This window comes from Acanthaster planci, linkage group LG13 (genome assembly GCF_054643075.1).
Source record: "Acanthaster planci isolate LZ-2023a linkage group LG13, COTS_SCS, whole genome shotgun sequence".
NCBI classification, from domain to species: domain Eukaryota; kingdom Metazoa; phylum Echinodermata; class Asteroidea; order Valvatida; family Acanthasteridae; genus Acanthaster; species Acanthaster planci.
Window position 1 is genome coordinate 11,787,551 of NC_141789.1, and position 19,690 is coordinate 11,807,240.

At 40.4% G+C, this 19,690-nt stretch overlaps 2 protein-coding genes across 2 annotated transcripts in view; one reads left to right on the forward strand and one right to left on the reverse strand.

The window, feature by feature from the left end:
- Positions 1–3,322, reverse strand: part of LOC110983073 (uncharacterized) — a 24,447-nt gene extending 21,125 nt beyond the window's left edge. Inside the window, exons 1-2 of the mRNA XM_022241990.2 lie at positions 3,235–3,322; positions 2,630–2,896 (exon numbers count right to left, since the gene is read on the reverse strand). Coding sequence (XP_022097682.2) covers positions 2,630–2,896; positions 3,235–3,255 — 288 coding nt within the window. The 5' untranslated portion in view covers positions 3,256–3,322. The remainder of the gene's footprint in view (positions 1–2,629; positions 2,897–3,234) is intronic.
- Positions 3,323–4,301: 979 nt separating this feature from the next.
- Positions 4,302–19,508, forward strand: LOC110983083 (ectonucleoside triphosphate diphosphohydrolase 2-like). Its single transcript, XM_022242010.2, has 12 exons — positions 4,302–4,457; positions 7,351–7,550; positions 8,158–8,286; positions 9,469–9,632; positions 10,037–10,157; positions 12,355–12,505; positions 13,312–13,477; positions 13,875–14,120; positions 14,679–14,984; positions 16,285–16,395; positions 17,701–17,829; positions 18,241–19,508. The coding sequence occupies exons 2-12, from the start codon at positions 7,439–7,441 to the stop codon at positions 18,493–18,495; spliced, it is 1,890 nt and encodes a 629-aa protein (XP_022097702.2). The 5' UTR covers positions 4,302–4,457; positions 7,351–7,438; the 3' UTR covers positions 18,496–19,508.
- The last annotated feature ends 182 nt before the right edge of the window (positions 19,509–19,690 follow it).

Here is a 19,690-nt window from a genome sequence, read left to right on the forward strand (position 1 = left end):
TCTGTGAGTGTGTACTCAATGCATAATCCTTGGTCATGATAGAGTTGGCAGTGGCTGAGTCAACAGGGGGACAGATCAAGATAGAACCATGCAATGTTAATAGCTAAAATACCAGCAAAACCAATACATGTATATTTCTATAGTTTGACATAAAATCTACATTTTAAGTTTTCACAGAAATCTTTAGCCTGTCTCTTCTCCTTACTGATACTCTCTGGAGGAAAACAGTGTGCCATTTTTAAGAGCCAAAAAGTTTCACTCAACTTCCTTTAAATCTACACTTGAAACTCCAAATTAAAAGTAAGGCATTAAATACTTGAAAGCTTTTTATAAATGCTTTTGAATCTGAAAGGTGAAGAACTGGTGGCTACATGATTAGCACATTGAAAAATGACAACGTCAATCATAATGTTTTGTTGTTTTCATCTCACATGATATCATTAGAAAGGAAAAGTGATCTCACCAGCACTTTGGACGTGAGACATTAATATTTCTGCAAAGTGCAAGACGAATGTGACCATGTGAATATGATTAACCACAGAATTGAAATCCTTCAGATGACATTTTTTTTAAGGGGAAAGGGGCTATCCACCAATCCACCTGGGCTATGAACTCAGGGAGCGGTAACCAGTGCACAATGACCCATCTTTCATTACCTTGAATCAGAAAAAGTATGGCTTTCCAACCAGCCACCTAATCCCACCAGGCTGGCACAACGGGGCCCAGCTTGGCCAACTCTGCAAACAATGGGCCTTTCAGGGCAAGTCTGAATATCAATAAGCTCACTGCTATTCAAGGTATCCTCATCAACACAGCACCAAATTTTTTTGCATGTGTCACACAGGAAGGAATACACTGGATAACTTGGTAGTGATTCACTGCTTTTCACAGTCCAAGTCAAAAATATTTAACCAAATGGTCAGGGAGGGTTTTTAATACTAAATGATTTTGTGGAAAAAACAAATTAACACATCAGAAATCAATACTATGTTAATGAAAGCTTCAAATTCACAATATTTGGTTTAGTGAAAAATCTTTCCCTAAAACACATATTTCTGTGCAACTTACAAATCATTCAAAGTTCTTTGAAATGTTTCAAAATATTTCAAAATATTTCTATGAGGGCTTTTAATTCCCTAGATCCAAGAAAAAAAACCAGGAATGGGCACAAAGTGCAAGTAAATGCTTATACACAACAGTACAGAATTCTGATAAACAATTGAAAAGAGTTTATATGGTGCTGTTCCATGTCCAAATAATAACATGTGCTGGCACGAAGGGCAGTTAAGAGAATCAGCTATGCTAGATGAATTATTCATCCAACCCATGCTATGCCCAGCACCCTTTTGTGATACAACAGTTTCCAAAGAGCCGGGTATTCTATTATAATGTTGTACAGGTTACGTTTTATTCACATGCTTGCACACACTGTGTAATCTGGATAGTTGCTGTTGAAGAAATAAATATTCAAGGCCATACGCATAAAACATGTTGTTACCTTTCAAACAAAACACTGAGCTAAATATATGATAGTTTGGCCTTAAAGTGGAAAAATAACTTCACGCGGTAAAATGAATGGTTAGAACAATTTCAGTAACCCTGAAATTGTATAAATTGTCACACTTTTGGATGACATTCACACTTCCTTTATTCTTCAGGGAATTGGACGCAGGTACATGTACAAATGTGTAAACACTTCCTGTGGGCATGCTGACCCGCCTAACTCCATAATGGCACAACTTCCTTATCAGAAGATACATCAAGAGAATTCAGCAAAATTTTTCCACAAGACATCAGTTGTTCCAAAAATATTTTTTTAAAGGTTACAGTACAACACAAAAAGGATTTCAAATGCCAAAAAATGATATACCCCACAAATTGATAAACAAGTAAAAGAATTAACAAACAAAAATGAAATAACACAGAATTGTCTTCTTTTAGGTGACTTTCACCAAAGGCGACTGTATGTTTAAGCATGGCTGTATACATGTACATGTAAACACACATTCATTCACTACTTCAATTATTTGAATGCCATTAGTAAAGCACCTTTAGCAAGCAACCACCACATTGTGTGTGCTGTGGTGAAATCCTATTGATGAAAGTCACTGAACCGTCTATGTACCTTTAAATAAACTGTGGGTTCAACTGTCACTGCACCATTTCCTTTTTATTCCTCCATGATCAGACACTCACCATTGTTATTAATGATTCGGACATGTCCATAACAAAAATGCTTTCATCACAAAAAACACACACAAAGTAATGGCAGTACACTGTATGTGCGAAATCAAACAGTACATGCACCAAAATCTCTTTCTAAAAAAAATAAATCTTGTGGAAACAAAGTTTACAAACCCAACTGCAACAATATGGGATTCCATGAGACATGGCACCACAAACAAGACTTTTTGTGCGTCAAGTGATGTTTGCCTTTTTTATGCAAATTTGCATAGCACGAAGGCTTGCGTGTCATCGCTCAACTGATAAGCACAATGGTTGTGAAACTTGCTGAAAAGTTTTTAAATGCCCACCCTAAATTAAAAAGACAACTCAAAGCCACATTTGAAAATTAAATTTAAAAAAGTCAAAAAAGTTGAGACCAAGAAATACGAAGGGCTGAACTCACCTCTCCATGGTGAATTGTTCGGCCTTCCGGGGTGTCCTCGGGAAGAAAATATAATTTGGAACTCGACAACATGAGGCCGTCGCCGTTTTCGGCCTTGTCGTCTTGCCACAGTAATTGCAGCTCGGCAATGCAAAGTGGCTCCGTCTCGGAAGTTTTCAAGAAGAAAAATTCCCCCATCGAAAGGATTCGCCACTTGCCGTCTTTAAAGAATTTGCAACCCTTGTAGAATGTGTTGGGCCCATGCTGGCCGGCCGGGGCACCCAGCCACTGAAAAGAAGCCATTAATTACAAGATCATTATTAATTTGCAGCGAAATATTTTCAGCAGGCAAGCGGTGCGCAAGTAATTTACATTCTTATTGCTTTTCACTGCACACACAATGCACGCACACTCACACGACTCATACATGGAACGTGTGTGCTTTGAAATACCACTATAGCAAAGGTCAACCTGCGCATCATTTCCAACTTCGATCAGACCAGACTCGCAATAAAAATCACCCCCAAAAGTACATAAACAGCCTTAACAATTCCCTGAATTAGCACTAAATTATTGCTAGTGAGTCCGAATATCCGACATAATAATTCATTGAGAAATCTACTTACCTGCGGCCGGAATTTGTCCATTTTTGAACGCCACCGTAATTTTTCGTCGGCGTAGTTTCACTGTCTTCTTGTTGTAAACTACTTGTTGTTGGCTGTGTGACGTCATGAGCCAAGAACAGTCATTTGCATAATTTATTACCAATTTGGCTTTTGGCAGGTTTTACTTTGCACCCCGTTCTCATTGAAACGAATAGGACAGATTAATTAGGATGCATTATCTTTGAAACTAATGTTTTGTAATTAATTAGCTTAATTTTATAAATTAATTTGCACAAAAAGGATTAATCTACTTAATTATTTACTTAATTTGTAATAAATGTTAAAATTCTTTTATTACTGAAGTTGTGAAATAAAATGAAAATGAATCGTTTTTCTCATTTGCTTCAATAAAATTATTATTTTCAACAATGCTGCCCTGAAATTAGTGAAAATAAATAAAACTACTGCATGAAATTAAAACTTACCCTTACATCCTGAGAACAATATCACTGTTTTCAATTATTTCAGTTTTTTTAAATTAATGGATAAATTTAACCTCAAAATCAAATTATAGGTGAATGCTTTAAGAAAATGAAATAATTTCACCCTTTCTTCTAGTTGAATGGTTCAGTTAAATGATTTTGAAAAGCCTTTGATTTAAAAAAAATATGGGATAGAGGACTGTTTAAAACATCGTATGGAATTTTTTACTTAATGTGGTGACTTAAACTTCGATAATTCATCCGTGATTTTCAATATGATGACTTTAACATGTTGAAATATGAGAAAAGGCAAAGGCTGTTCCCCGGTTACCTTTTGCTGGGCCACGTTTGGACTTTTGCACGAGTTTTAATCCGCCATTTACAAGAACTGTGAAACAAAACTGTTGACTTGGACTTTTAGCATCGTGAACTTGTACAAGTCCGTCCTGTCATTAGTTGCAACTCAGGTGACGATTGGTCAAGTTTTAGAAGAAACCATACGTTACAGTGACTAACAAAGGACTGTAACAAGTTTGTTAACAAAGTGTACGCGTGTAAACAAACACATGACACCGGGCTTTCGTTTTCCCCGGCCGCACTTCGTACATGTACATGTACAATGTACATGTATATGTACGTGTATGAAGTTCAACAAGAGAACGTTGCGTTGCGTTGCGTGTTTTGTTTTCGTAGATTGCCAACACGGGACACGACACACAGTTGTTAAAATTTAATCGGATCGGTTAAAAGTATGAACTGAAGGTAAGGATGAATGGTGTTGCCCCCTCCATGGTATAACTAAATTTGCAGACTTTCAAAAACATGATCAGATGGCGTGATTGAGCATGGTGAGGGTCCTAGTTTCTTCAGTATCGACATGATTGACGATCACAAATTAGTTTTAGCTTTACCAGTTACGATATTTAATCCATCGAACTACTTTTTTTTTTAGCAGGATCGAGGATAGGGCGCACAGTTCAAGACGTGCCATGAATAGACTGATTATTGACAAGCCCCAGACCTAGTCCATATACGGAAGACAATGATTTTGGGTCAGCTCGTACCCGAGTTTCTCATTCATGTACCCCAGTCAACTCGTACCCCAGTCAACTCGTACCCCAGTCAACTCGCACCCCAGTCAACTATTGATGGAAGCATACGTGTTTGTGACCCAAACAGATTACGATTGTTTTCTTCTTTTTTACCCCAAATGGATTATAATTTGTCCCCTTTTGTACCCCAAATGGATCACGATAATTTTTCTTCCCGTTTTTCATGCTTTTCTCACTTTTTGGATGATGTTAGATGCTAGGGACGTTTATTCATTTTATATCATAAATGAAGCGTGTTGAACGTGGCAAGATCATTTCGAGACATTTCTCACGGTAAATGATTACGATCTATCATGTTGCTTAACTGATCAACATCTCCTCTTCCCGAACAGAACAGACTGAAGCATTCATTCCCAATCAGAGCTTATTTGACTTCTTTAAATGCATCATAAACATGGTAGGCATATTTCAAAACTCTAACAAGAGGTGGTACATGTAGCAAGTTCATTTGCAAGTCCAAGCAAAAGTCCAAAAGAAGCCAACCTCAAACATACACCTGTACACGTTCAATCAGAGTGTATTCACTGATTTTATTAATTCAAATTAAACAAGCTGTACAAGATAACAGACTAAGATGCGTAAAAATGGACCCATTTCGAAGACAGTGACCCTTTAGCCATCAGAAAGCAAAAATATGCCCAAGAAAAGTTCATTTTAGGAGGGAAAATACAGTCGTTTACTTATGTGGAACTCTTTTCAACTTGGACTCTATTATGTCTGTGAATGGCCTTTTTAAACATTTGAACATGTCATAGGCCTAAGATGTCATGCTTACTGTAATACCACGTGGATGATTTTGCACAATTGTAGAGAGGCATTGTGGGAAGGAAAAAGGAACAAACATTGCCCCTTTTTCCTTCCTACAGTGCCTTTCTAACATTGTGCAAAATCACCCATGCAGTATTAGCGAGAAGGCTTATGGATATGGTTGGGAGTCCAAATGTTAAAAATGGTGGATTTGTAGAGTCCAGGTAAGTCGGAATATACCCCAGACCTCGGCCAGTCTACTGGACTACTGCCAATTCCTCGAGCTGGTAAGGATACGGGCCCAGTACATGCAGTTCAACCATAAGGGTTCCGCAGTCTAATACAGGCCCCAGTCTGCAGGGCTAACCTTTGAATGACTTTTTAATTAAAACAATGAGCAATCACTACATCCGCAAGTGTGGAATTTTACGGACTCTGAGCTGAAGTAAAGTCCAACTTACGGGCACAAGTGATAGCATAGTGTTTTGTCAGTCAATCATGTGGATCGATCAGTCGCATTTAACATCACTGCATGCCATGAGCTCATGAGGTAGATTTCCTGATCTGACATGAAGTCTTTCTGCACTGACTTGAGTTCCCCCGCCCCTTCACCAGCAAAGAAGAGACAGGTCAGCTCACATGCATAGACCATGTTCTGTCGAACATAAATTTGTTGCACGTGCTTTGCGCTTCCTGAGCCAGATGTGCATAAACCTGTGCGCGCACACGGTGAGTTCCCACCAAAGGACCGTCATCGTTGCATAGAAGCACGCTGTCTCTTGTTCTGGCACAGAGCGGACTGTCCTTGCAGCTTGTTAACAGGCCTGTAGCCATCGCCTGATCCACCACTCGCACCCACAATAGACACAGAGCGTGTTCTTTGCAGTAAATTTTCAGTGAAAAATAGGCAGAGCTCTCTGTAATCCTCATCCTATTCCTGTTTATTGAAGGGCAGAATCCTAAGGAATAAGGATGGAAATGGATAAAGGGTTTATGTTAATTAAAGAGCAGGCCCTAATTACAAAATGATTCAACTCTTTGTTATAAATCAGTGATGTGTGGTTTATATTTCATGCCGATTTCAGTATCCAAATATTCCAGTTTACATCATTTCCTGATGTTAAGTGTCGTGACGTGAAGTTAGCCCGATATGATTCAACAAAATCAATTAACTTTGCTGTACAATGTGAATTGACCTTTAAAAAGCTGTACCAGTTAATTTTTTGTAAATGGTCTGTTTTATTTCAAACATTGAGTTGGTTAAACTCATTGTTAGGACCTGTTTCTAACTAACAGATCTCTTTAAAACCAGATTCCCATGTTTTCTGATTATTTGGCATTGTGGAGGGGTTTCCCCTGGGAGTAAAAAATTCAAAAATAAAAATGGGAAAAATGAAAAACATTAAGTATGAGATAACGGGAAGAAAATCACCAAATTTACTGGGAACAAATCTCGAAATTACCCCCTCCTATTGTGAATTGTTAATCAGTTTTTAGCTGATTAGTGCTTTGCCCTTCCCCCGAAACCCCCCCCCAAAAAAAATGTGGTCCCCTTTCCACTCCGGAAATATTTCTTGGAAGTACCCATACTGATGATATTGAATATTATAATTAGGCTGAATGTTGTACCAGCCATGAAAATAACCGTGGATTTTGCGATATCCCTAACAGACCCAAATCCTCCGATTTCAATCTGATTTTACGTATACCCTTGGGGTTAAGGTAAAAAGCACACTAGTGCCTTAAGTGCATTGCCAACTTATGAAGTTTTATTTTTTTATTTCATTCTGTTTCAGTGCCTGTGAATTAATCTACAAGACCAACTATATTGTATTTGTGGGTATTGTCTTCATTTTGGTGACCATCTTCCAAATAGAATCCACAATGCAGATCATGGTGAGAGCCGCCATTGGAGCGCAGGTGACCAGCGTGCCAATCGAGGTGGACCCAAAGTGGGTTATCAAGAGCGTCATTGTTGAGTTCTGCCAAAAGATTGGTAAGGTCATGATTCGGTTCTGCATCGCACTTGTCTGGCACTATCCAAGTTTGTGCACTGTGCTCAGCCACACAACCTCAGCGATGGAAGTTCAACTCATTGGTGCAACCTTCGTGTAAATCCCATCGATCAGTTCGCTAGGAAATGTCTTTGGCCCCCCCCCCCAAAAAAAGCCTTCAATGTTCCAGAATCTAACGACACATTTTCTGAAGCCAGACTTTAAAGGGCATGTGGACTTGTTTTTAAAGCCTTAAAATAGCTGGACTGTGACTGCAAAAATCTGTCAAAAATCTTGTGGACTTAAACCACTTTTGGACAGTTATATTTTTGGCAGAAAGTTTTGACATTTGGAAAAAAAGATAAAGAACAAGTTTGCCAAAGTCATTTGAATAGTAGTCTACCAAATTTTTTACTGCACCTTCATTTATTCAGCACTTTGGGGCATTCCTGGTGAGCCATACTTGGTACCACAACTGGTCGGGCATATTAGCGAGATTCCAGTGCAATGTGATCTGCCTCTGTGGAGAGTAGCCATTCCTAGAATCATGAATGGGAATTCTTTTCCTGGGATTGATTGTAATTGTCTTGGTAACAATTTCCCTGTCAGACATTCCCGTAACCGGCGACATAGAGATGAAGGACGACAGCGGTTTGATCCTGAACAAGAGTGCAACCATAGGCGAGGCGGGAATCCATAGCGGCGACACTGTCTTCATATCGCATTCAGAACCAGAAGGTAATTAGCATCAGAAAATCAGAAATTAGCGCTGTCAGAAATAGGACCAGGTGCTAAACAGTGCCATCGTTGGTGACAGCAAGGCAGACTGGGTTAGCTCTTGAGAGGCTGTTACTGCTGTGTGCCTGCAGGGCACCCACGCAAAGGTCATGTGAGTTGTTCCCATTTTAATCATACGAGACACAAATGCATGAACAAAGGCACCTGCGAAGGATTTATCATTGGTGTAACAATACTGCTGTTTATTCACATACATTAATTAACCTTTTTTATTTGGTACAATAAATTGTCAGCTGCAAAAATTATTGTTGAATCCCCACTGTTGGAACTGCTACATGAAAGGTTGGTCTTACAAACACTCTGCTCCTACATGACATGAGAAAATTACTTTGGACATATTTTTTCTCAAAAGTGTACAATGGGGCACATGAAACAAGGACAATCCCAAATGTGCCATGTCAGTCTCAGTAATGCAGTACTTCATAGAACTTGACAAATTAACGAAAACCACTTCCAACACCAGTTGTCTGTTTTTCATTTCTTGTAAGTGAAATTCACTCAATGTGGTGGGTGTATGGTCACGTTTAGTATCAAAGAGCTTGCTTTTTCTCGTGTATCAAATTACGCTGGTAGGGTGGGAGCTTTTCAAAGCATAATTAATTCTGCTGACTGGCTTGTTTGCTGCTCTGCAAAGCTGCTGTAAAGTGTTAGCAGTAGACACCTTTCTTGGTAAGTGGTATTAACAAGCATGCATAAGTATGTAAATGCGCATATCCAGCTAGACTTTTTACTTTATCAAAGAGGACAGAACATAAAACACAGAGGAAGCTTTCAAATCCTTGTCCCTGGTGGGTAATCTATTGTCTTCAGTAATAAGTGCCTGTGCGTAGTCTGAATTTGATATTGTAGGACCTACTGCAATGTCCTCTCTCTGTGTTTATAGACAAAATATGGTATACACACAGTCATATATTATTTCAATTAAGGAAACATTTGTATGCGGAGACTGTGTGGAAGTATGATCAGTGTAAATGCAGTAATAAAAGAACATATTGTGACTGTTTTTACCACTGTTATTCGTGCACAAATCATAGACTTGCTGGACAGGACGGGGTTGTAAATTTCCTGGAATTGCTCTCTTTGAGTGCTCAGTCGGTGTTATGCGCTTGGTTTGTTTTTCAGGCGACGCTGAACAGCAGGACGTGTTTGTGAGGCGTGGCATGGAGAGGTCGCAGATGTACAGTATCGTCCTGGTGTGTGTGGGTTTTGTGCTGGTCACGGCTAGCATATGCGGTATTATTGCTCTGGCCATGAGGTTCACCGAGGAAATATGCTCCGACGAAGGAGTGAGTGAGAGAAACGGACAAAAAAAGACTCGATTTAGGATCTGTGATTATAATAGGCTCTACCAAATCTGATTAATTTTGGTTGGTGTGTTTGTATTTATTGCTTGTGTAGTTCTTGGACAAGTCAGATATGCCCATAGCATCACAGAGTTAACAGTGACAAAGGAATGCTCTTGTTGCAGTCCATGTAAATAACTTGTGACTTGAATTCAGACTGGAGGGCTCATGTTGGTCTTGTGGGATCTTGTGAAGGTCTTAAGAGGTCACGTCTACAACACTAATTGTCGCAGCAGGAACTGACAACCCCTTCTTCCCCCAAAAAACAAGTATACTGTGATCATTCTTTTCCGCCGTAGTTCCTTAAACAAAGTCTAAGTTTTTGTTGCGGTGTTCTTCTCTTTCAGTATGGTGCCGTATTTGATGCCGGCTCTTCCCATACCAACCTCACCATTTACAGTTGGCTGGGAGATTCCAGGACCGAGGGGACGGGAGTGGTCAGACAAGAAGGAACGTGCCGGTCACCAGGTCAGTTTGCCCTGTGATTCACAGCTAATCTAGTTGGTAGTATGCCGAGGCCTCACTTCTTTCAGTCGTTGGCCTCATCTTGAGCTCCTCAGTCAGTTTCAGGTATTTACTGTTGGAACCACGGTAAAAATTATCCAAACTCCGGCCTCGTTTTAGACAGTGTGATATTTATGTCCAGAGGATCATTGAGCTTTATTAAGTCACAGGCTCTTAATTCAGGGGAATTTGTTCATGAGATGGAAGCCTGAAGTGGATGACTGAGATTTCCCCTATCTTGTGTGCAACCTCCAGAATGACAACTCCCCATGTCTCCAGCCTTACTGATGCTGCTTCCTTCAAGACTATGGCTATCTTCCCTGGCCGCATACATGTAGCGCATATATGGCTTTCAGCCACTAGTGCTGAAACTTGCCAGCACAGGGTCAAATAGTGCTGTTGGTGCTATTACATTTCTATGAGCACTCCAATGAATACAGGGCTATACTTCTCCGTGAGCATGAGTATCAATGCCTTACCGTGAGTACTAATGTGAGTACTTAAAAGTGTTTGAGTCTGACTGCCAAAGCACTGGCAGTAAGAGGACTCTGGTCTGAATTTATCCAGGGCAACATGTACTTTCTTGGATCTTTTTGGAGAAAAAAAAAAGATGAGTAAGACTGTCCGAAAATAGTGGCTCCGTTTGGACATAAAGCATGGTCCTAAAGGAAGCCACTGGCTGCAGCAGTCACTTCCCATACAAGTGTGTGCTAGTCTTCACCTTAGCCCGCTGAGATCATTTGCGGCCTAGCACTAGGAGCAGCCGTAAACCCTGGGCTCCCATTGGATGCTTCAATAACCTCCATAGATTTTGCAGAGATTTGCAACGGTGTGGCCGCTTTACACAGAAAAGCTCACACAAGGTCAGCACTACCCACACCATGTCTTGTTAGCTACCAGGTCCACGTGAGGCATTACTGCTTCGTACATGTGTTTATTTTTACATGCATACCAAAGTCTGAGCAAGAGGCCGAAAGTGAAAGTTTGTCTTACGTTTTGATACAACCAGACCAGTGCCAGTCGAAACTGCATGACAAGCACATTCTGTGCAGTACACAAACATGAAAACTTACTTTGCCAACAGAGACTGGCCTGGCTGAAACAGAATGTGTCTTTCAGGTGGTGGTATAAAAGAATATTTGTTGCAGGTAGTGGATGCGAATCATAGAGCTATACTGAATTACTGGAGTGTTGACTTGTCAATCCCAGGCACGTGGAGAAGTTTTGATATTTCTTTAGCACAGACATTTCAAATTCCTGCATGTAATTTGTGGAACGTAATGAAATAAGATGGAATGAATTCTAAATGATATTCTCTGGAAATTCAATGCACATGTGCAGCATACGTGAATAATATGTAGCCCTTTCTCTATCATTAATATGGTGCTTTTAAAAGCCTCAATAAAATTCACCTGCAGTGTGTGGCACATGCGTGTGTGTTGTTTACACTGGGCAAAATTATACGCACATATACTGATTGTGCATTGGTGACTGGCTCTCCAAAAAGGTTTATTATGTCACACTAAACTTTCATTTGATATATAATTCATCCCAGTGGCATTTTGGGTTTTGGAGTTATTTGCCATTTGCATATAATTTCATTTTATCACATGTACTTTTTGAGATGATGCCCTTTAAACATAATGAACAGAAACATTAAACTTAAATAGGGGTTTTCTGGGCAAGCAGTTGGCCTCAATATAGTTTCACCCTCGGCACATGGAATGGGCCATTAGGCATTTTTGCATTGCGCGATTTAATACACCTTTTTGCAGAGTGGGTCACATGTAGCTTTTGGGCATATCGGCTTTCTTAGTTTAGAATACAGATGCATGTAGCCACACAAACACCCAGCAAAAATTATGAGTTTTCCGTACATTTTGTGCATTAACATGGATGCACACAATGGGCTTCACTTTGCACAGGCAGTGAGTGCTCTAGTAGTTCAATATAGCTCCAAGGTTCAAATTCAGCCAGTGGAATCGGAATGGGCGTGTCTTTAAGCATGTCGATTTTAGTACATCTGGAAAGTGTCATCTGTATTTACTGACAATTTCCAGACAGGTTGAAACAAATACCACCAAAACTTGGTACCTAGGTTGCTTTTATAAATCGCACATTTCTTTTTCCTTCATGATTTCTTTCTCTCTGATGTCCGCAGGAGGGGGTATCTCCAGCTATGATGACAACCCACAGGATGCAGGCCCCTCCCTCATCAGCTGCCTGGATTACACCAAGCAAGTTGTGCCAGAGCAGTACTACAATTTCACCTCCTTGCACCTTGGGGCGACAGCCGGAATGAGGCTCTTAGAGTAAGAAATTCTTATGGGTTTCCGGTTACAAGGCTTTGAAGCTTTTTGAATCCTAGGTTTTTGATTAAAAAAACTAACCTGGCAAGGGACTATCCTAATTGTGCTCTCCAAAATCAATATCTTTTGTCAAAATTGTCTTTTTTAAAGATAATTACATTACTGGAAAGGGTACGAAACATTCAGCCTAGTTTTTTGTATCATTGACATCTCTTGGATGTTACTTTACATTGTTATAATTATTCACCAAGTTTATTAAAGTCTGCCATTGGAGGAAGTAAAGGCCAAAAATCATCTGAGGAGGTACCAAAAATGTCAACATTTTGGAGTACATATAATCTTTGATCAGCTCTTTATTTGCTATGGATAATGTTCAAATAAAAAAATATGAAAAATATAAACACCTCCTTGAAAAACTATGAAACCCAAAAGATTGCCCACATTTCAAAATTGTAGCATACATTTGGTGATATTTGTCAAAATATTGGATCAGAGTAGAAGCGAAACAGCCAAAATTGTATTGAAGTGTATTGCTTTGAATGTGACTATATATTCTTGCTTGAGTTACTTTAGGATTACTCTCATGCAAAATGATTCTATGACATGTGTTGTATTTAAGTTCATTGTGTTGTGTGGGAATACCTGAGGAGCATTGATGCACATCGTGCTATGCAGCATGCTAGCATTATTATCAGCTTTGCTTCTACAGAAAGGCGGTAGAAGGCTTCTATCTGTATGGAGCCCACGAGAGAAATGCCAAACTCGAATGAAAAGGCTCGGTCTTTTTTTTCCTTTTCTTTTACTCGCAGAAAAACGGAGCCCAGCACCAGCACGCTCATCATGGAGTCTGTGCGCCAGACCATGGCCACCTACCCCTTCAACTTCACAGCCAACCAGGCCACCATCATCTCAGGCTCGGATGAGGGCAGCTACGGCTGGGTCTCGGCAAACTTCCTGTCGGGCACGCTCAATCCGGTGAGTTTTACACTGCAGTCTCACGCATGTTTTGTACTCCAGCCATCACGTGGAACTTATCCCCCTCCGGTTACAGTGTCTGCATGTAGATTTGATTAGGAAGTACAAATGAAATGGTATCATTCGAAAAATTGACTGAAGGGGTCATGTATAACATGTCATGCATGCAACTAAACATTGCTTAATTAATGTGTGATCGTCATATGAATGGCCATTCAAGGAAAAAAAGTTTAAACGGCGGGGGCAGTACCAAGAAAAATGATGCTGATTGTTGACGCTATACCTCACATTCCTTCCCCCTTTTCTAGCTTGATGTACCCTCTTTTTTCTGTCCTCAAAGTATCCACTGATAAAAGTTTCGATCAACTTATCCCAGACCCTAATATTTTTCTTCTAGGGCTCAACGCTGTCAAGTGCTATTGTGTCTGCACTCTCCGCCGACCCACTGCCCACAGTCGGAGCCTTGGATATGGGCGGGGCATCAACGCAGATCACATTCATTCCTGAGGACCCTTCCTCCTTGCCCCCTCAGTACTCAGAGAACCTGAGACTGTACGGAGTCAACTACACCCTGTACACCCACAGTTACCTGTGCTATGGAGTGAACGAGGCTATCCGTAGATTCAAGGCCAACTTGGTCAAAGTAAACAAAATTGTGTTTGCTGTTTGTCTTTATACATTTGGTTGGCATATTCCAAGTGTGCCTCATTCACAGCTGCAATCTATGCTCCTGGGAGGTTATTTTGCTCGATAAAGGCCTCTGGTGAGACCAGTGTCACATTAGCCGTCAAGAAAATAGAGGCAAAAGTTAGCGGAGAACTATCCAACTCTCTAACAGTAGTTTGCCTGGAAACCTGTTCATGCTTTGGCAAAATTTTTATTATTCACCAATTTGAACACTATGCAACCTGAGTTGACCCACTGGGCCTGGTTGTGTGGGAGCTCCATAGTGCAGGAAACACTGAGCAAACAATAGATTACTGGTCACAATGGGATGTGCAATGCCAGTGACTTTATTCTGAACTGATGTTCCTATTGAGCATATAACCATTAAAAGTCATCTTTCCTGCTTAGCAAGTTTCATAGAATTGAGCTTTGGTAATTACTGTCTCTTCCCCCCTTTGAAATCTACTTCAATACATCAAGCCTCTTTAGATGATTATCCTATCATGTCTTCATGACTTAGAACTTTTTCCACCAGGATTCAGGGTATGCCAAAATGACTGTCAACCCCTGCGCTCCGAAGGGCTTCAGGGAGACCGTCGATGGGAAGTACCTTTGGGAAGCCCCCTGCAGTAAGGGCCCCCAGGCCCTAGCGGGCTGGGGTTCAGAGGTCTTGCCTTCTCCCAACGCCGTCAACATCACCTCCTTTAACCTGAGTGGGACGAGTGATTTGGACAGCTGCAGAACGGCCGTGGCAAAGTTGTTCAATTTCACGGCGCCTTGTCCGATAGAGCCATGCTCTTTCAACGGAGTTTACCATCCCAAGCCGTATGGAAAATTTCTAGTAAGTGGATTCCTCTTTGATGGACTACTACACGAGGGTGCCTCTCCATAAATGTATTTTTAGTGGACTTTGTGTCCATTTGTGTTAATTTATGGAGCATTTCCGTTAATAATGTAAAGGAGTGAAAAGTGGATATGGAATTCTTGCAATCGGACATCCGGGAACTTCTGTACATTATTGAATAGCACAAAGGGTAAATTTGCCCCTTTGCTGTGTGTTAAGAGTCCATAGTGACATCACGCCAACTGTGAGAATGGACCAAACACATACTAACGGGATGACAGCTTAATACTTTTAACATCATCTTAAAATGTCCTACAGTATTCTAAGTATCTGTCATTCTGTGATACCAATACAACAACTGAGCATTCCAGAGACCATCTCAGCTCCCTGGGGAGTATACTAGCCCAATGCTGCCATTTCAGCAGCAGAAGTAATTATTAACACAATAACCATATCTGCCCTCACGCATCCCTTTACTCCTGTGGAGAGAGACATGTAGGGGTTGCCTATTATCACGACATGTAACCACCTGCTAGGATTCGAACCCCTACCCTATTATTGGAAGTTATAGCCCCTAACCACTAGGCCACATGTCCCCCTATAAGTTTACCAAAGAGCCTGTCCTCACAGTTCCAAGCATTAAGATTATGTAGCCCAAATGTAACCATGAATCTCATATGCAGTTGATCAGAAATATGTCAAGTTATATGTCTACAGATATTGATGAGAGATTTAAAGTTGAGTGGCCCAACCCATTGGGAGCAGGAACAGGATTTACAGAATGATCGGGAGGCTAAATCGTCAGGGACCAAGTCCCAATGTGCAAGTTTCTGAATGCAAGTGCTCAGTGCAGGGCCTTATTGCATGGGAGTTAGTTGTGTTCATTTTGGATTTCAGATATTGCTAATCGTAATGTAAAGCTTTCAGGCACAAACTGTGAAGGATAGAACTTGTTCAATGTGGCTCCGCCTCTTGTAGCAACCATCTGCAGAAGTAATTTCAGTTGGGGGGGGGGGAAATTGATTGGCAAACCTTTTTTTTTTTTTAGGGCAGGGAATTAGTTTGTGCGAGACGGTCAGACCCTGCAGTCCCTCTCGGCCAGGATATCGCAGAACTAAGCAGTTCCGATTGAGGTGTTGATCCACCCGTTCTTTTTCTCCTGAGAAACATTCCAGTTACTAACGTGGTTCCAAGAATTACTCATGTAAATAGTGGATAGGAAAAAACTTACTTCCGAGGCCATGAGAGTGGGCTATCAACAGAGAGTGTTTTTTTTCTTCTGTACTCTGCATTGCAGGCATTCTCTGTTTTTGCCAATCTTATAAGCGATCTTGACCTTCCCAGTGATGCATCCATTCAGGACATTGAGAATACGACAAAAAGTTTCTGTGCCAAAACCTATGACGAGGTGAGTCGTTTGGTTTTTGTTGTGTTTTCCTTTTCACTAATGGTGTACACGCTGTGTTCTAGCTTGTGAAAGAGACTCAGTCATCATTGCTTTCGGAAACTCTGAAATTTTGAAAAGTCGAGTTGACACAAACCCCACCTCAATTCTGAACACCCGATACGGGCGTCTCATTTTACAAAAGACTGCTTTGATTGGATTTAGCAGGTCCAGGATAAAATTCTCCTGTGGATGAACGTTAAAATGAAATAAGTAATCGACAGACATCTGATGACTGAAACAAGCACACATGCTTTTGAATGTACATTTTTATTAAAATTTGAGGGTTTTTGCACAATTCCTGCAGTGTTTGTTCATGCGATGTTGTTATGTGGTACAAGGGTTAGAGATTCTGTGAGAAAGTTACTAACTGGAACATTACCCCTTGTATAGACATTTATCAGGATGCTGCCATGTTTGTCTTGTTCCCTGTAGACCCCTTGGCAATAGTAATACAACTTTACTTATTGATTAAAGGGAACAGACTACTTGTCCTTAAAGCCTCATTTTGGTTACATTGCTTTAAACGGTTAAAAAAGCAATATGGCTGCCCCATGATAGAGGTCTACAGTCAACTCTTGTTATAATGAAAATGTTCGTTGTATCTGAAATTCGTTGTAGGCGGAACGCAGTGTATGAATAGGTCCATTGTGTACAGTGCCATGTACAGTGTGCATTTACATGTACTCTGCATGCATACATGTGAACGAGGTTGATGTTAATGATGTCCAAATCTCTCAGTTATGATTAATTACGATTAATTAAATATAACGGTAACGGTTTGGCCTGATGGGAACCAGTGTTGTGCATTGCACACGTGTTTCACCACCGCGATTCATAAATGCTTGCATAAAAGGGTCGTCAACAATGATTTTAAATGCAAGGGAGTCATGAAAACCTTTCGTTGTAACAGGAATTTCGTACAATGCAGTTTTGCAGATTTTTTCCCCCCATAGAAATGTGCACATTTTCGCCGGGACCACAGATGTGTGCTTGCTATAACTGGAATTTGGTTAAAGCCGTTTTGGTAACATAATGAATAATGAAACACAATCTGAAAAAATGACCACATCTTTATTTTTCCTTCATTTTTACTGATGTGAGGATATGGACCTCTCTACTGATAATGTGACAGCTTGTTTACAAGTGTTCTTGGCTATGGTACTTGGTTGACCATGGACCTCTACTGGCTCAATGGAAAACTGCACTTGTATACAAAGTATGACGTCATCAGCGCATGGGTCTGTGGTAAACTGTTTTTTCCCCCAGGTCAAAAAGATGCCGGGTAACCTGCAGCTTCTTGTGTTGTACTGCTTTGACCTCACCTATTTCTCAACCTTACTGCTTCGAGGCTACAAGTTTGATGCAGACATTTGGAAGATAACATTTACCAACGAGGTATCATTTCTGGAGTTTTTCTTTTAGTCAGTGAATATTTCTCAGATTCCAAACTGGACCCAAGTTGTTTCCTTCCTTGAACGAAACATGTTACAAGAGTTGCACTGAAAAAAAAAAAAAGCAGCTCGTCAGACTTGGGCTGTTGAGTGTGGATCTCACTTTGGCCCAGAGATAATAATGCAAGTGACCCTGAGCAGGATACATAGCTGCAAGTGGCAGACAATTATTCTTTTGTCATACACTGCAGGAAAAATATTTGTACCTATCCTGTGTGTGTCCCTCAGCAAGGCACATTGCTGTAATATCCCGCCCTTGGCAGAAAAAAATGCACTTAACTTCCATGTTCAATTTGTGGGAGAGACTGGAATGGCTTCTAGGCCTGTGATTGAAACGAGTGTCATTGTCTCGTAGGTTAAAGGCAAAGAGCTGGGCTGGTCCCTGGGTTTCATGATCAATGCCACTAACATGATTCCGACGGAGGCCTCTTGCACGGATTTCACCAAGGTGGGGTTCTACGTCGGCCTGGCCATCCTCATCGTGACATTCGTCATCGGGCTCATTGTGTTGGTGATCGCTGTCTACAGGTGCACACGGCCAAAGAGGGAAAGCGGTTATGAGGAGCTCAACCCCGACTTTGCTCGCAAAAACACCTACGGATCATTGTGAATGCTGGTGGAACCTTTCATACTTTGTAAAACTCTTTTGTCAGGGTTTTTGAAATGCCATAAAATGAATCATTCTGTAATTAGTTCTCTGATTTTACTTCAAAAACAAGTGTGCATTAAAGGTCAAGTCACTGCAGCAATAAGAAAAAAAACGAACGAGGAAATTGATACTTAAGTCCAGTTGTCCTGTGTATATAGCAGTTTTTGTAGCTGTAGTTTCATTATGATATAAATGCCAAAGACTTGCAACGTAAAGACTAATCAAATTCAACTCAAAGGCATGTATGTTCCATTTATATCTTGGCAGGTGTCATTTGTTAAAATCGAATTGTACTGTTTTTCATTCTGCGGTTGATTTGCCTTCAAAACATGTTATTTGTTACACGTGTCAAATTGTAATACTGTGACAACAGAATATTTAAGCACATTGCACTGTAAATATTGCAAATCAGATTTCTTCCAAATTATTGTTAGCCAAAATGAAATATTTGATTATATATTGGAAGCATTCAGAGTTATCTATGAAGAATTTGTTTAGTTCAGATTCATTTATTAATGCTATGTAATTGTTAAAAAAAAAAGGAGGCAGTCATAAGCTGCGTCCAAATTACTTGCCAACGGCTGGAAATAACACACATGCCTATGGGGAATACACGGAAGCCGCTGGCTAGAGACCACCATAGGCATGTGTGTTATTACTAGCCACAGCCAAGTAATACAGACACAGCTGAAAGATTATGGAGTTGTTTTGCAGCTGTAGTCATGCCGCAGGTAATCTATCAATTTGAAACGGCAATGTGATAAATTGATTTTTGCTGAATACACTGTAGTGTACTTTTGTGCAACAAACTGAAATGATTTTCTGCCCAACTTTGACCAAGTCACAGAGGGCTTAGAATCCACTGATAATGAGTAATAAGTGGAATTTGAGTCAGTTATTGTACACGCATTCTTTTTGTATATTTTGAGAGATCTTTTTTACAGTAAATGTGCATATTTAATCTTGCCCATCAATACACTGATTGTGTTTTGTTTTTCAACAGAAGTTTACCGGTTGAAGGCGTTCCCATATTAATTTCAAGTTTACATGCAGACATGTATTGCCTTCATTACATCAAAGTACTGAACATAGTATTCACCTGTACTTCGCCTCTCAAGAGGTAGAGCTTCTTTGGAAAAAGGGGTGTGTGTTCACA

Excerpts from the sequence above, each read along its gene's own strand:
- LOC110983083 (XM_022242010.2), top strand. The coding sequence starts at position 7,439 with ATGCAGATCATGGTGAGAGCCGCCATTGGAGCGCAGGTGACCAGCGTG. Across the intron at positions 10,158-12,354 it reads AGGAACGTGCCGGTCACCAG|GAGGGGGTATCTCCAGCTAT; the intron begins GTCAGTTTGCCC and ends TGATGTCCGCAG. Across the intron at positions 17,830-18,240 it reads AGATAACATTTACCAACGAG|GTTAAAGGCAAAGAGCTGGG; the intron begins GTATCATTTCTG and ends ATTGTCTCGTAG.